General features: G+C 39.9%; 2 protein-coding genes across 3 annotated transcripts in view; both read left to right on the top strand.

Moving 5' to 3' along the window:
- LOC136713836 (retinoid-binding protein 7) lies at positions 1-4,099 on the top strand. Of its 2 annotated transcripts, none has more exons than XM_066691059.1 (4): positions 1-223; positions 2,242-2,420; positions 3,090-3,202; positions 3,640-4,099. In XM_066691059.1, the coding sequence occupies exons 1-4, from the start codon at positions 151-153 to the stop codon at positions 3,710-3,712; spliced, it is 438 nt and encodes a 145-aa protein (XP_066547156.1). In that variant the 5' UTR covers positions 1-150; the 3' UTR covers positions 3,713-4,099. The 2 variants fall into 2 exon arrangements, with proteins under 2 accessions (XP_066547156.1, XP_066547157.1); XM_066691060.1 differs by having other exon boundaries at positions 6-223; positions 3,101-3,202.
- Positions 4,100-6,327: 2,228 nt separating this feature from the next.
- Positions 6,328-17,679, top strand: part of ube4b (ubiquitination factor E4B, UFD2 homolog (S. cerevisiae)) — a 43,689-nt gene continuing 32,337 nt past the window's right edge. The window contains exons 1-2 of the mRNA XM_066690557.1: positions 6,328-6,636; positions 15,091-15,310. Of these exons, the coding sequence (XP_066546654.1) occupies positions 6,613-6,636; positions 15,091-15,310 (244 nt within the window). The 5' untranslated portion in view covers positions 6,328-6,612. The remainder of the gene's footprint in view (positions 6,637-15,090; positions 15,311-17,679) is intronic.

Consider the following 17,679-nt stretch of genomic DNA (forward strand, 5'->3'; position numbering starts at 1 on the left):
ACATACACACGTGTCAATAACATTGCTGTGATCTGAGTTGCATTTCAGAGGCCATCCACGAAGCTGTCATTCAGTTTCTCATGTGCACATTGTTGCTGCAGTAGAGTGAAGCGCCTGGCTCTTTGGTTTAGCGCCTCTCCCGGCTTCAGCATGGCTGTGAATTACACTGGCACCTGGGACATGGACAGCAATGTCAACTTTCAAGGTTACATGATGGCGCTTGGTGAGTTATTTTTAAAATTAGCTTGTGTTGTACGACCTATGTGGACTCCGTGACAGGCAATGCAATCTACATGGTTTTGTCCAGAAATTGAATTCCTCTGTTAAAAAGTCTTCAGGATTGTTTTATTATTATTATTTCCTAACGCTGTTTACTTCTTAATTAACCCACAATACATTTGCAACGTTGAAAAGCGCTACTTTGCGACTCGTAATCCTCAACCCAGAACTCAGATTGGGAAATTAATTTATCATTATAAAATGCAAAGTAAAATGATCTTTCTCGGGCACTTTATAGTAATGCTGACTGATGGGAATCTGGTGTCACTTCAGTTCAGACAGAATGATTAATGAATGAATACAAGATCAAAGAAAAAACACATGCTGATTTTTATTTTTAATTTTTTGTACCAGTTCAACGAAGTACCTACTGAACAAAGTTTCAAATTATCACAAATTGTGTATTCACTGGGGTTAATAAGTATAAAAAGAGAGCACTCAATGAATGAAAGTTGAAAGAGCAGTATGAGTGCGTCTGAGCCTGTGTCCTACAACGTCAGATAAAATTACAGAGGCTAATGAGTTTTAAATAAATTTGCGGTTTTTGCTGCAGCCAACCGCGTATCATTGTCACCGGACATGAAGTTAACAGGTCGCATTCTTGTAGCGCACATTTCCGTAGTTGTGCACAGAGCTGCACAATTCCACCGATCCCATTGATGGAGCAGCGCAGATCTGCGCAAGACTTTGGAAATCTGCGGAGTACTGCGGAAATCTGCGCTACACGAACGCCACCAGGGACTGCGGAGCGTGTTTTTACAAATTTCCTTTCCCACGCACAAGAAAGAAGTAGACTTGATAACAGAAAACTAAAAAAAATATCCTAGACGTGTTGTATAAAAACACTAGTTGTCAAGTCACACAGATAGCTATAAAAAGTCAACAAAAAGTGATTTAATGACTTTTAAATCCAGGTACCACAGTTATGGAAAGGATTCCTGCTTGTGCTCCATAAATCCTTATCCTTCATGAGGATGGGGAATGCTTTGTATTCTTTCAATGCATTTTCTCTTGACTTTGGCCACAATTTAATACACCAGTGAGACTGCATTCCCTACATTCCATGCTCAAATCTTTCTTCAGGTCAATACAGAGACCACCTTAATCTTAATCACAAATCTGTCTATTTCACACATGCTGTTGTGGGCTATAGACTATCCCCCACCCCCACCTGTTCTGCGCATGCCTTTCCAGCAAGTTATTCATTCCACTTTAGCCGAAGCTGTTCATTACTTTGAATAGTAAAGCTGATATCTCTGCCCAGATTTTCAAACCCTCTAGGATGTATGACTCCCGTACCTAACTGTATCAATACAATATTCATTTTAGTGCTTGCACCATTTGAAGGACATCAAGAATAAAAATACCCCCAAAAAACACTAATATACAAACTGTGATGTCGTAAAGTAAAGCTAAACTGCATCCTCTGCACTTTGTGTTTGTCACACCACTGAGTATAATCTGTTCTGGCTGTTGACTCCAGTGCTTCACTGCTTTAGCTTCTTATATTATAGCTCTTTTTCTTGATATAATAGAAAGAGTCAGCTGTACTTAAAATTGACCTGAAATGCTCAGGTCATAGGAGAGGCATGAAGCAAGAAATTCCTTTTTTCTTTCTTTGGTGTGTTGTCAAGGACAGCCTTTGTTACACAATGTAATTTTTACTCCTGACCTTTGCAACAGTTCTCTGTTACAAAAACTCAGGTTTTCAGTTCCCAATCCTGCTGACTCAAACAATTAGTTCAAGTCTTGGCAGTCATTCACATCTTGATTTGAACACTTCCAACTTTTTTATTTTTTAATCAGAGGGATCAGCAAATCTTGCCATTCACTGAGGACCCAAAGGAAGCTAGATTTTGAATCTTTTGATGGCATTCAGGGGATGTCCTTTCCTGCAGGTGTCATTGTTGTGTCATTATTGCTCCCGTAGGTTCTTTCTCAACAGTTTATGTCTCAACACAGGCATCGATTTTGCAACACGGAAGATTGCAGGCACGCTGAAGCCTCAGAAGGTGATTGAGCAAAACGGGGATGTCTTCACGATTAAAACGCTCAGCTCGCTCAGGAACTACAGCTCTTCATTTGTTGTAGGGGAAGAATTTGAGGAGGACACTAAGGGACTGGACAACAGGAAATGCAAGGTGGGAAGTGCTGACCCCTGACCCAAAAATGTACAGGTCATCTTTTCAAATTATAATGGACAATATTAATTGTATACAAATTGCACATACTTATGAACAGCATTTTCTTATTTTATTTTTTTTGTCATCCAAGGTCAGCTGCTTCTTTCAAATGTTTAGATCAGGGCCCTCAGTGTTTTCAGATTTGCGCTCCACCTGGAGCTCTAGTTATTCTATAATTTACACATGTATAACATTATTTTAAAGTATTTAAAAGTTAATGACGTATTTTGAAACAAGGTACGCTAACTCAAACATAATTTGCAGCTTGTATGGAAGTAATTAATTAATCTAGTTAATCAGCTAAATAACTGCCAAATAAGCCAATTAAGTAACTGTGAGAAGGGTTGGATCAAAAGCATGGCTCAGACCAACACTCCCCAACTGTGGTCTTAGAAAGGATCACACCTGCAGTTTTTGCAGATATCTTTATCATCAATGGATGAAGAATTGGACACAATTAATTAAATTAAATAATTACAAAGGGACAAAATTACACCACCCAAGATTGGTGGCCAACTCTGCTCCTCCTGGAAAATAAATAGGCTAATGTATTACAGTAGCCTACATTGAATATCAGGTGTGTTATTTTACCTAAAATGTTAGAGAAACATGCTAAATGAACCTCAGTCTGCCCTCAGTCTCTGGTGTCCTGGGACAATGGGAAGCTGGTGTGTGTTCAGAAGGGAGAGAAGAAGAATAGAGGTTGGACACATTGGATCGAAGGCGACGATCTACACCTGGTACGGTTGTTTTGAGAACAAGGAGATGCATTGATTTTTCCATATATTGATCACTGTCAATAGTTAATATAGGTGCTAATCTTCTGGTTGAAATCCACAGCGATGCAAAGAGTCAGGTGTTTAAATGAAGCCTGTGAAATGTACAGCACAATTGGGAAGTCTTCAAGTTCGCAACAATTTATGTTTTCCTTTTTTGTATAACCACCAATTGAACCTGTTTATGTATCGTTAAGAATTAGTTACTCTTTTCCAAACTATGCATTAAATACTGTATCAACAGTTGACTAACTGGTCACAAAAACAAAAGCCAATATGGTTCAGTAATGATATGTTTAGTGCATTCTCAACAAAGACATTAATCCAAGTCAGGTCAAGATCAGATATTTTATAACCAATGGTTGACAATCTCTCTCTCTCTCTTTCCCTCTCTTTCTAAGGAAATATACTGTGAAGATCAAGTTTGCCATCAAGTTTACAAGAAGCATATTGCATAATCATTATAAATCATAGCTATATAAATAAGCATTAAAGTAAACTGCATACTTTATACATTTTTGTTTACAACTATTTTTTTTTTTTAATTTTACTTAAAATTATATTTGAATTTTAGTTTTTGCTTTTTTTGTTACAGTGCGATAAGAAGATGCAGTGTTATATCTACAGCTGCACATAAACATGTACACTTATGAGTTTGAACTTTGGCTTAAAAAAATTATTATAAAGCAACAATTATATTATGGTTGTTTTTTAGTTTTTAGTTTTAGTTTTCTGAATTTTGACCATTAGTGGGCACTGTCAGATTACATTTGTAATCTTGCCACTGAAGATTAAAGGATCTTTTGAGTCTTCTTAATGTCATTACAAATAATAAAACAGGCAGACGAATGCAGATACAGATATGTTTGTGTCCAATTGTATTTATTGGTGTTGTGTCACTCTTGATAATGAAGAGGTGTGTGTGTGGAGGGGAGGCATGGATTTCTGGAAATAGGCAGGTATCAGTCAGTATGCCTTATTCAGTGTGAAATACTTACACTGCCGCTCTGTCTGTATAGCTCTCCATAGTGACAGATGAATGACGTGGACAGTCAGTGCCTCTGCAGTGGAGCAGCACTGGGGCACAAAGGAGAGAAGGCCGCTGTGCAGCTTTGGCATTTTCTCACTTCAATTTCATTTATTATAGCGGCTGACAGAATGAAAAGGTCCAGCAGAATGATGATATAAACAAATAGTTATGTAAACTGAGAACCAACACTGACAAACATTGGAAAACTGGAAAAATAGTGAAGCATAGCATTAGCCTGAACAGACTACTTTTTAACCAGCCTTAAAACAAACAGTGACTAAAACTGTAACATTTCTGGTAGTAGATTGTTTTGAGGATGTATACATGATGGTGTGTCTTCCACAGGCATCTGCCACAGCTGTGTAAAGCTCTAGTATCAAGCAATTAAATGTATTTTAGATGTACATGGATAATAATCCCTTTTCTTTTTTTGGCACCGTTAATTCAGTGCCTATCCCAGTTAGCTTTCATTATATAATTGCTGTGCCGAATTGCAATGACAGATCTGCTGTTGTTATGCAGGTATGTTTAGATGTATGAGTGTGTGGGTGTGTGTGTATATTTATATACATGGAAGTTGCCTGCCCTTGTGACCTCTAATAAAGGCTGAAGCAGGGGGCTCATTAAATCACAAGCATGGTTATCTCTGCATGTGCTGATTCGTGGTGCCTCTGAATCTGACTGATGTGCAACTCGGAGGCTCCTGCTCCACTGCTGAAAATTGCTGACAATACCCCCTGCCTCCATTGTTGTCTCCCCTCCCAGGGACTCAGACGCAGGGCCTTGGAGGGGCCTGCCAAGCCTGCGGGGCTCTTATCCACCCCTCTGCCGCAGCTGTTCGCTGAAGTGTTGTCGAGTGTACACATGTAAAGGCGTATTGGCACAGGAATATACAGCCACGGTAGTTAGCGGGAAAACCACCACCACCACCAAAAATAGGTCACCATTCCCTCCCCGAACAGTATCTCTGTTCAAATCTCTTGCTTTCCCACTTGTCACAAATGGTCATTTTATGGGAAATGCAGCTTTGGCGTCACATTCAGATACAGACGAAAGTCGTCGGATGTCTGCTGCCTGTGTCTTTTGGTAAGCAGACTGCTGTTGTAGGCCTGAGGAGTGGGAACAGCGACCAGACACTGTTGGTAGGTGTCCAGCATTGGGATAAAATGTGTTCCTTTAACTCCACAGCCTCCAGGTCCACATGGTCCCCGGCTTTTCATTGCACCCTAGATTGTGATCTCCCTGTAATTTACAGGCATTTAACAGTTGCTAATTAAAAGCTATGGTACCTCTTACGCCTTCAGTAATTCAGCTCTAGAGAACCCTCATATAGAGCTTTCTAATAGGCAGGACTGACACAAGAATCAGTGACAGGATTCCCTGTTTTACGTGCATAGTACTGACATGCCGTTTTGATTTGGCGGGACAAAGCAGGAATTATTCTGCTACCCTGTGGCATGGGAAAGGTGCAGAGTAAAGGCTTAAACAGCACAGCCCTGGCCCAGCCACCAGACAGGAAATCCATTGAGCTGATCTGCACACCCCCAGTGACCTCTGCAACAGTGTCCTGGACAGGAAACCCTTACGGATTCTGTGCCAGAACGGGCTGGGACCCCAAAGATCAGGATTGTTGATGTTATGCACATAAGGTGCTTTGCTTAAGTCTAAGTAAGTATTAACTGCATTAACATGAACTGCTACCCAAAAGGTCTTACATGATCAGCCCTTCTTTCTGAAACGGGCATCCATTTACTGGTCTTGTATTCTGTATCTTCTCTGCTGTGCATAGATCTGACCAGCAGAGGCTGCCACCGTCAGCAGTTGTTCTCTGAGGCTAGGAAAGGGTATTTCTTCTGTATGATTTTGTAACCAAACGGGGGCACTACCATGAATACAGGCTCCTTTCCACTGCCAGGCATATCGCGGTAAGCTACCAGCCACGGCGGAAGCCCCGCCCCGTCGTTCTGTTGCTGTGTGCTGCGCTCTAAAGGCCGCCTCTGATTGGCTCCCCCGCCCTGCCAGCGCTCAAGGTCCCAGACCCCGGTCACGTGATTCCAGATCCAAAATGGCCGCGTTGTTGTTTTGATGAATAATACTTTGTGTTTGTTTCATTCTTCATAGAAATCGATCCGAAAGACATTTAAAGAACGAATAAAGAACAGACGAAAGGGAACAAGGAGAAACGGCACACATTTGTTGTTTTTATATTAAAAATCCGTATTCATTTCAACACAAGCAAAGACGGTCATCTATTTCCAGTACGCCCGGTGTAAGACTATGCACTTTTGGTCCTTGTGAATTGGAAAAGAGGCAGAGAGTGACATTTAAAATTAAAAGAAAAGCGATGGAAGAGCTGAGTGCCGATGAGGTGAGGATGAATGTTTTCTGCGTTACCTGCGGTTCATATTTAGGTCGTGATTTATAACTACAAAGAGTTGTGCTGAGGAGGGTGTTTTTTGTGTGTATATGTGGCTGATCTGTTAGGTACTTTTCCCCACAATTCTTTGTTGGGTCTTTGCTAGGTTGTAGAGTATGGCCAGTAAGCAAAGCAAGAACAACCACATTGCAAATGTGAACATCTACCCACACCTTGCACAGTCTCCAAATGGAAAACGTACCTTGCTTTGTATTTTGAATCCTGTATTCTTTAAGTGATGCCTGGTTTCATTGCTTTTGTTTCATCCAATACATCCTTGATTAACTATATATTTATCTCAACGCCTCTAACGTTTCCCGATCTAAGACTATATCACATAACATACCTCAAATGGTGACCTGACATGCAGTACTTTTAAGAGATCGCAGAAAATGTCTCGTTAGCTGCAAAATACGTGATTATTTTGTATTGTTGAAAATGTACGAAATAAACGTTTTGCAAAGGCATCGACATCTATTTTATTTTTGTGACAGACGGATCTTCGCCTATATTAATAAAACGAAACCACTGTCAAAGATGTGAACACCTAGTAGTTGAACCTTAAATTAATATACTCCGATGCGTGCCAGTGGTTTTATTGTACCTCCTTTACTGTCAAATCTAGCTGTCATTACGAATTGGTGTAGAAATGGTCATTTTATTCCCCTCATTCATATTATACATCGATGAAGATTGAACGCATACTATTAACATCCTGCTTCAAATGCAATTCTATATAGGCCTATATATTTAACTGAAATTAATGTTAACTTACTTTTTCATAGGGATAATAATGATGCTTTTGTTTTTGCATGTGCATCACATTGTTTTGGTCAGTCTCTAATTTTCCCACTTCAAATAAATGTTTAAAAAACGACCCACCGATTCTGCAGGTTTTTCAGTCTTTCTGTAACAGCCATTTATTGAACATGGTTGCTTTGTTTTGCAATTGTGTAGTCATGCATCTATGCTGGCGTGCTGATTAAATCCTGAAATGCACAATACATCATTTTAGTTTTAACTATCAGTGATGTATTCATTAGTTCACTGTAGCAGTTATTCCCTCTATACATATAAACACAAATATACTGTATATAGCAGAAAGTAAGCAGTGACTCATTTTTCAAAGGTAGGAGTCAAATTGTGACTCATAATGTCTGTAGTACAGCGCCAAATATTGCCTGACTGGTTAAGGCATCTTGACAACCAGTTTGCATCGTAATGACTTGTGTGTCATTCATTTTCAGACCCATCTGTCTTACTTCACTACCAGTCTTTATTTTAATTGGAAAATAATGTGCCCCCTCTCCCTGATTCAGATCTTAATATTGGAAAACAAATACTCTAGTAAGACAAGTAGAGAAAAATTATCGATTACATTTTGAAATTGTCAGTTGGATTTAGCCAAGTATCTGCAGAACTTCTTATACAAATACATTATTCAAGCAAAATATACTTTCTCCTGATATTGATATCGTACGCCAACCTTTAGTGCCTTTTCCTGGCAAATGTATTTTATGAGCTGTCTGTAATGCAGCTTTGTTGTAAGCCATGGACATTAATATGCTCATCTGTTGTTGCAGGTACTGTATACTTTAAGTACATCAAATCCCACTTTTGGAAAGAAGATAGATGTTATCAACACATAGTCATGTTGTCAAAAGAAAACCCATCCTTTCAGCTCCATAACTACTTAGACCCAAGTTTAATACACCACCTCTTGTGTTCTGTGTTTAATTGTAGTACAAAGCCCAGTTCCATTTTCTTGAAGCCACCATCATTTTAACCCATAAACCTTATTTTGTTTTTACAGTACACATGCTCTCCTGCTCTATCCACTGGAAACTATTCACAGAAGTGCTGTAATGCGTGTGTTTAAATATACACATCAACTCTTGGCCTGGCATTTCTGATGGATGCGAATATTCATGTGAGCCATCTGTCCTGTACCACAATGTGACAGAATTGTGGGATACATTTCAGAAAAAGCCTCAGAAGGGCTAAATAATACACAGATATTGCATTCACTTAGATGTTAATGCACTGTACAGAGGCAGATTACTATATACAATGTCATCGTCTGTTGTCTTGTCTTTTGTTTTACCGTTTTTAAATATCGCCTTCGCCTAATTGCTTTTTAAGGCAAATTGTATCCATGCATTGCATTGCATCTCCTTTGGCAGATATAGCTGAGTAAGTATTTTTGTAATGGCACAGTGACACTAAACCCAGATGGGTAATTTCTCCTGCCTCATTTGCCATACAATGGCCTCTTAAATGACTACATCACTGTGATCTCTAATGCTCGTGCCCTGCTGGCGAAGCTGTAGGGGCGTCATGAGAGGCGATTGACTAGTTTTAAAAAGTGGCCTCTCCCATACATGCTGTCAGCTAAAAAGCCAGTCTTAACCTGTCTGTGCTACCATCCACTATTATTATTATTATTATTATTTAGCTACTTCCCCCGCACTGTTAGTAACATTTTATGCAGTGATCCCAGATTTCCTCTTGTTTTTATAACATTAGTAGTGTCACTGAGCACTGGCTGGTCCACCCCTCAGGTTTGTGTTTAGGGTCAGAGAGGTAGGCTGTACTGCAGCCCTGGTGCACAACTGTTAAGATGTGTTTTTTTCAGTTCTCTCAAAAGACTCCCAATTCAGGGAGAAATTAAAGTTTAACATAATAGTTTGTGACCACAGTATAATAACACCTACAGTCACAAACATGTCAGTTTAGAAGATGCATGACACCAGACCTTAACCCTTGAGTTTCTTGTTTTGTTTTTTCTTCTTTCTCTTTTTCTCCCCCAGCTTTATTACAAAACTATTAGGATCACTTGTATAACAAGGGATAAAATCTATGAAAAAATATGTAACATTTCATGCACTGTGACTGTTGTCATCTGCTCCTCAGCTTCATGGGTGTATGCATGGTTTTAACTGTCGGACCTATGACAAAGCATTTTTCACTGGAACCTTTTATGTTGTGGGGGACCATGTAAGCCCTTAAGTGATAAGTGTAAGTGATATTTGTTATTGCTCGAGATATCTGTCTCTGTTTTGCTGAGAATACGTGTGTGTGTGTGTGTGTGTGTGCTCGCGTGTATATATTTTATCAATAAAGTAAGCATTCTTTTCTTCTGTGTAGTGCTCTGCTCCCTAGGTAGATTTTGCTCTTTGCCATGAGAGAGACAAAAATCATCAACCCTTTCCACACAGTTTAATTCTAATTCCTGTAATGATTTTCTTTTTTATGCTCCAGCTTACATGCTGTGCAGGGGGCTGGCTGGGAGAAAATGAAAGAAAAGCGTTTCTTCTCCTTTTTCTTCCTCCTCAGAGGAGAGCCCAGTTCAAAAAAGTGCATTTGCCAGAAGCTGCTCCAATTAACACACACACACAAAACAGTTCAGATTTCTCAAAAAATGCAGTTTCCTGTTTACTGCTCTGACTTCCTGCTAGGATGGCAGTTTCTTTCCTTTGCATTGCCAGGTTTTCCTTTATCTCTCCTCTTCTGTTTTCCGATTGTTTATTATTACTTCAGTTTTTAGCTAGATTAGCTTAAAGTTGATTGCTCTGTGGATGTACTTTTAACAAAAGCTGTGTCATGTGGTTATTATAGTACTGTGTTTTATCTGCCTTACCTTAATAGCCCTAATCTTGCCTGACACTAATCAATATACTGATAATGTTAGACTCAATAAGTGCTGGAGATCCATTTATACCAACACTATACCCTTCTGCTGGAGGATCTTTACCATCAATCTGAATGGTGGTGTGAATTGTAATGTATCTATTTATTTACTGAATTACAAATAAGAAATTATTTGCTAGACTCTGTACTGGTTGTCAGGTAGCTCAGTGTTGTTGGTTCCAGTTTATGAATTGAGACTAAGATCAGTCACAGGAGCTACAGGTGCAGTATATATTTTCTTGATGGAGTGTTAAATTCTGATATGTGATTACACATTCAATATGGTGATCTAGTTTTATCACAGATACAGAGAGATGCGACTGTACTTCATAGGACTAACTAGCAACTGGGAAATAATCAAAGGTATTTCTTTAATGCACAACTTGTCACAGCAGCATTGATGGAGACTGGAATTCCCTGGGTCTCGGATGACCCATCTAGATTACAGTGAGTTGCTATTCCGGTCTTCTCTTTGTACTACAATCTGTTTTCTCTGTATTTTGTTAACACAAAGAAGAAATAACTTTTTGGGTCATTAATACATATATAATAAGACTAAATGAAATTGACGTTGCTTGTAAAACACAATTGAAGAGCCAATCCGAAAAGCTCACTGGTGAACCACAGTCAGTGGAATAGTATTTGTGCTGTTTTCTAATTTGTTTTTGGTAAGATACGAGCACTTTTAGATTCTCTTTATAAATCCTTCTGCAGGATGGCAGGGAAACACAGAAGTAGCCTAGGATTCAAAGCAATGTTGAAACTTCGACTTGTTGTTCTTTAGTATTAGGGACTGGGAGCATGGTGTTCTCGGTGTCCCTGGCTGAAATCATTCTCTTGTTACTATACTGTTCCGCACAACCTGCATCTTGCCCGTGCTGCACTGATGATGAAACTGCAGTGACGCGCAAGCTTCAAGTAAACAACACTCCAGCTGGCAGGCACGTGTTGTGGACTGTCAAGGCTTGAGTTTCACCCGATGTTGATCCACATTCTTAAAAAAGTTACTAGAAAGTAAAACAAATGCGGGCAGCATTTTAAGGAAGGGGTGGTTAACACATTATACTGATTATTAAGCCTAGCTTCAGAGCTTTGTAGCCCAGATAAACCTGCCAAGGAATTATGTGGTATGCAGACTGTGATGCCTATGGGAATCCGGGGATCTGTCAATGGATAGATTTGTTGCCATTACACTTTGGTGTTGAACCTCCATTTGTGAGTTATGTGCATGGCTTTCTGCATGGCAAATTGCCCAACACCAGAGCAGCCTTTTGTGTGTGTTTGGTAGCACTAAGACACTGTGATGTTCTTGGGTGTGAACTGCAAACCACGCTGTTAGTGTGCCGCCTGTGTCAGCTGTGTCTAACAGCTGTTCTTATGTCACAGGCCTGTTCTTATTTTTATGTTTGTGTGTGTACATATATATATATATATAATTTTTTATAAATAGTCTGATATCAGTATTGACATGTTAAAAACATCAGGCCATGATCCTCTCCAGGGCAAGTTGGCACAAGATTAAAGCCACCATTGGATTGTATGCATTTCCTCATGGCCTTCACTAAATTAAAATAGCAATCTTCCCCCCCCCCCTCTCCTCCTGCGCCTGTTTTTTGTAGTAATAAACAAAAAAAGTGTCTGGTTTAGTTGGCACCTATCACTGACAGGTTGTTGGATTCCAGTTCATACCCCCGCCCACAAATGAACTAATTAAGCAAGTTACTGTAACTCCATGTGCTCCACCCTGACTGACGCAGGAAAGTTTACTCCATAGCTATCTGCTTCACTTTATATCTAAATAAATCAAAATGTACAAAGTTCAAATTATTAATATAACAATTATTTTTAATAGCTGAAATACAACAAACATTGCCTCTTTTTATATTAAGTGCACTTAATGGGGTCTTGGGGTCTGTTGAGGGCCTTGTTTTCAACACAAGTCTTATTTTAAGTGGCTGTTTCAGTGAAGAAACTCCTTAAATGAAAAAAGCCTATTGTTTAGGCATTGAACCTAAAACCGTATTTTTATTATGAAAAATCGTGCTCTTCTGAAGTTCAGTTTGTTACCCTGTGGGCTGAATATTCCAGGTCCATGGGATGGGGTATAATGGGCAGTGTCCTATGTATGCCCTGTGCCGCATGCATGTGTTTTGTACCCTTAACAGACGCAATGTATCAAAGCTGGCAAAGAGGCAACGATGATCATATCTCGTGGTCAAATTAAGCATGTCAATAGTTTTTGCCAAGCAATTTGCAGTGCCTTTTCTGCGGTGACCGAACTGACGCTGCAGTGACGCCGCTCCTTGTTATTTTCTTGCTCATCTTTTGAGTCACTTAATGTGCTTCCCTGAGGCACACTGTCCTCTTAGAGCTGTGAATCTTCTGTAAGCCTCAAGCTTTGTGGAAGGGGGGATGTTCATCTTTACAGAGTCAGCCCCCAGCAAACTAAAGTCCTCAAGCTAAATCTTCGAATGGGAAGAAGGAGAGCAATTTGTAAATAGGATTATTACATTGTGGAGACAAAGGGAGTCAATGTAGTTTTAGTTTTTTTAGATTTTGCTTGGTGTAAAAAATAAAATAAAAAAATGTATATTTAGGCTAATAGTATATTTATATATCTAAATTCTCGACACCTGCACTACCATAGACTTCATGGAACATTTAGGGGGCTCTTGACTTCCATTTGATTACGGTCTGTTTATGATCTCTTCAAGGTTGCCCTCCTGTGTGATCTAATTCTAATTCAAATCCTGTGTGTGATGTAAGACCACAGTAAACTATAACCAAGTGTTTTAGGTAGACCTTTTTTTTTTTCCTCCCAGTGAAAATTAAAAAGGAGTTGATGGTACAGAATACGTTTCTGGAAAACCTAGTGAGATGCTAATACTAATAATATTCCCTTAAATTATTTATAAAATAAATGAAAGTGCTTGTCCAGTTTCATTTTTTATATATTTTTAAAATTAATTTGTGTGTTTTGATTTTCGCTCCACATCACCTTAATCCTTTCAGTGCCCTTTACAGATTTTCCACGTCCTTCTTCCCCGTAAACTGTGAAATCTTTGGTTCTCAGCCAGTAATTTGTCTCGTGCTGTTTGCAAGACACCACAAGCTGGACAAGTGTGATGTATACAGTTACCATTTGCTACTAAAGTGCTAATGATTTTACATTGCTAAATCTTTATTAGGCTTCACTTTCCTCCAACCCTTGAATGTTTCTCAATGTCCGGCAATCTTTCTAAAGGTGATGCTGTCGAGTTGCAGTTATAAAGGTTCAAAGTCCATCCAGAAAAGGAATTTGTCGTCTAATCTGTTGATACAATAAGCTTGTTAGTGCAGCCTGTTTGTTTTTTTTGTGTGTGTGTATGGCATTATAAAATTGATTGAGTATCTGTGTGTGGGTTCACTCTACTGTGTAAAACTCTGTGAAACATGGATCTGGTTCTGCTTCCAAACCGGAGCTGTGGACAATGGTGGTTTTGGCGTGTGCCATACTGACACGCGACAGTTTTTATTTGTGACGCTCTGGTGATGGATTGTGACTTGTTCTAATAGGGGATTAAGAGTCTGATTATTTGTGATCAAAGACATGTGAACGTGAAATGAAAGGCTGTAGCCAGTGTCCCAGAGGGATGTGTGTTTTCACAGGGCCCAATTTATGCTCATGGCACACTGGACTATTCAGAAAATCAGCTCATGTACAGCTGCACAGGACATGCAACACAGAAAATACATTGTTGCATGTTGACATCCAAGTTGCAGTGCAGTGTTACGAAGAAGAAGAATTAAATATATTCCTTTGCTTAAAGATTAAAACAAAGATCTGTTTATTCGTGGCTCTAACAGTGTGCTTAGATAACCAGAGCTATAAGAAGGTTTTCTTGTATTACTTTTCAACCTTTAGTTATTACACTGTGGTAAACGGTGATTGAAGGGAGTGTGTTTATCCTTTTTAATTATCTTTCCTTCTTATACACTTTTTTTTTTTTTTCCCTGAAGTGAAAGCCTTCACAGTTTCTAATTGTTAGAAATCCCTTACTTAAAAGAACTTGAGTTTTGTCCTTGGTAATACTGTATTAGTGTGTCTTCAAATAATATATTAACAGTATTTTTGTTGGCCCTGCTCTGACTCTGCAGTGGGTCTTAACACATCGGCAGAACAGGTGATGAAAACCGCAGCTCCCAGCACAGGTGGCTAAGAATCTGCTGATTTTATATTTGCAATGCGGAGCACCATCCGGTAGTCCATAAATGATTTCCTCTGGTTTACTCAAGTGTTGCTTTCAGTGATAAATACAGTTGATGTATTTAAAATAAATATAAATAATAATAATAACAATAATAATAAAATAAATATATATATATATATTTAAATATATCCTAAAGTGCTTGTGTAAAATGTGGAAGTGTACCATACTCGTGGTTGAGTGTGTCTGGTCATCTGTGCTGCCGAGGGTTTAGTTAAAAATTGAGATTGGGTTGGTCCTTATGAATTCTTTAATTTGTCTCAATTGATCTGATAATAACTAATGGGCTTACAAGATTGTGGAATTTATAGAACCTTGTGCTTTTGTGGAAATCCAGCAATTCACCCAGAACATGACTGTCTTTACCTTAGTCCAGCTTTACCTTTGTCATTGTTCTTGTTTTCTGTTGTCAATAACCAATAGCCAATTATTCCTCCCTTATCCCCCCCTCTTGGTCTGTCTCGTGTAGATCCGAAGAAGAAGACTCGCCCGGTTGGCGGGTGGGCAGACCTCCCAGCCCAGCACTCCACTCAGCACCCCCCTGACGTCCCCCCAGAGAGAGACCCCCCCGGGCCCTCCCCCAGGGCCCTCTGTAGCTGGGCCCCAGCTCCCACCACCCATGCCCGCACACAGTCTGGGGCTCAACGTTCACAGTATCACCCCGGCCACCTCGCCCATTGGAGCCTCAGGTATGGAACAGCCACCCCAGGGATCACCTGAGCATCCCTGTACAAGAACACTATAGGATAGAATACAGTCTGTGCTGCAGTTTATAACCCCACACTGTGTGACGTGATTTTGTAAGGAGCCTATTTTCTGAAATTCTCCTTATTATTTCCAACATAAAACATACAGCAAATGCTGAAATGTAAAGTTGCAGTGTGCTTTTCAAAATGCACATTTACATGGATTTTCATAGAATATTAATAAAGAAAAGACCCTGCATATTAGTAAGTAAATGTATCACTTCTTGGTGTTAAACCAAAACATACAGGTATTTTTGATCAGTCTTATCCCTGACATTCTGTAAAAAGCTCAGCTTCTGTCACCATTTGGATTGTGCAACTGCACTTCCTTATTTAGACTGCAGTCAATTTCTTGAGGTATGCTGTGACATCCATCACTTTGACATAACTTGCTATGCTGTTGCCCATGTAGCGGCATATTGATGGAGGATATGGGAGACTGCCAGTCTGTCTGTCAGCAACCTAAGCAAGCTAGGCAGGTGGCTTTAGCTTCTGTCACTTTGTAGGATCAGCGGCAGGCATTATAAAACCAATGTTTTTTTTTGTCTCTGCAAGCACAAATAGAAATGTGAAGAGGAAAGAGTCTTATTAGGAGTTCATGCAAACTAATTTATAAGGCTGTATTTCATATTTGCAGGGCCTGCAGATGTTTGCTTATCATTCAACAGTTGCCTGCATATTGTAGAGTAAAGATAATTGGACTTCACTTGGGCTTAAACTAGTAGCTGATGTAGGTACAATGAGGAGAAAAAGTATTTGATCCTCTGCTGATTTTGTACGTTTGCCCACTGAGAAAGAAATGATCAGACTATAATTGTAATTGTAGGTGAATTTTAACAGTGAGAGACAGAATAACAACAAAAAAATCCAGAAAAACGCATTTCAAAAAAATTGATTTGCATGTTAATGAGGGAAATAAGTATTTGATCCCCTATCAATCAGCAAGATTTCTGGCTCCCAGGTGTCTTTTATACAGGTAACGAGCTGAGATTAGGGGCACTCTCTTAAAGCACTCTCTGTATAAAAGACACCTGTCCACAGAACCAGTCAATCAATCAGATTCCAAACTCTCCACCATGGCCAAGACCAAAGAGCTGTCCAAGGATGTCAGGGACAAGATTGTAGACCTACACAAGGCTGGAATGGGCTACAAGACCATTGCCAAGCAGCTTGGTGAGAAGGTGACAACAGTTGGTGCGATTTATTCGCAAATGGAAGAAACACAAAATAACTGTCAGTCTCCCTCGGTCTGGTGCTCCATGCAAGATCTCACCTCGTGGAGTTTCAATGATCATGAGAACGGTGAGGAATCAGCCCAGAACTACACGGGAGGATCTTGTTAATGATCTCAAGGCAGCTGGGACCATAGTCACCAAGAAAACAATTGGTAACACACTACGCCGTGAAGGACTGAAATCCTGCAGCGCCCGCAAGGTCCCCCTGCTCAAGAAAGCACATGTACAGGCCCGTCTGAAGTTTGCCAATGAACATCTGAATGATTCAGAGGAGAACTGGGTGAAAGTGTTGTGGTCAGATGAGACCAAAATCGAGCTCTTTGGCATCAACTCAACTTGCCGTGTTTGGAGGAGGAGGAATGACCCCAAGAACACCATCCCCACCGTCAAACATGGAGGTGGAAACATTATGCTTTGGGGGTGTTTTTCTGCTAAGGGGACAGGACAACTGCACCGCATCAAAGGGACGATGGACGGGGCCATGTACCGTCAAATCTTGGGTGAGAACCTCCTTGCATTGAAAATGGGTCGTGGATGGGTATTCCAGCATGACAATGACCCAAAACACACAGCCAAGGCAACAAAGGAGTGGCTCAAGAAGAAGCACATTAAGGTCCTGGAGTGGCCTAGTCAGTCTCCAGACCTTAATCCCATAGAAAATCTGTGGAGGGAGCTGAAGGTTCGAGTTGCCAAGTGTCAGCCTCGAAACCTTAATGACTTGGAGAGGATCTGCAAAGAGGGGTGGGACAAAATCCCTCCTGAGATGTGTGCAAACCTGGTGGCCAACTACAAGAAACGTCTGACCTCTGTGATTGCCAACAAGGGTTTTGCCACCAAGTACTAAGTCGAAGGGGTCAAATACTTATTTCCCTCTTTAACATGCAAATCAATGTGTAACTTTTTTGAAATGTGTTTTTCTGGATTTTTGTATTGTTATTTTGTCTCTCACTGTTAAAATACACCTACCATTAAAATTATAGACTGATCATTTCTTTGTCAGTGGGCAAACATACAAAATCAGCAGGGGATCAAATTCTTTTATTCCCTCACTGTATATTTAGGACCTTTTTTTTCCTC

The sequence above is a fragment of the Amia ocellicauda genome, chromosome 18, assembly GCF_036373705.1.
Source record: "Amia ocellicauda isolate fAmiCal2 chromosome 18, fAmiCal2.hap1, whole genome shotgun sequence".
Classification (NCBI taxonomy): Eukaryota; Metazoa; Chordata; class Actinopteri; order Amiiformes; family Amiidae; genus Amia; species Amia ocellicauda.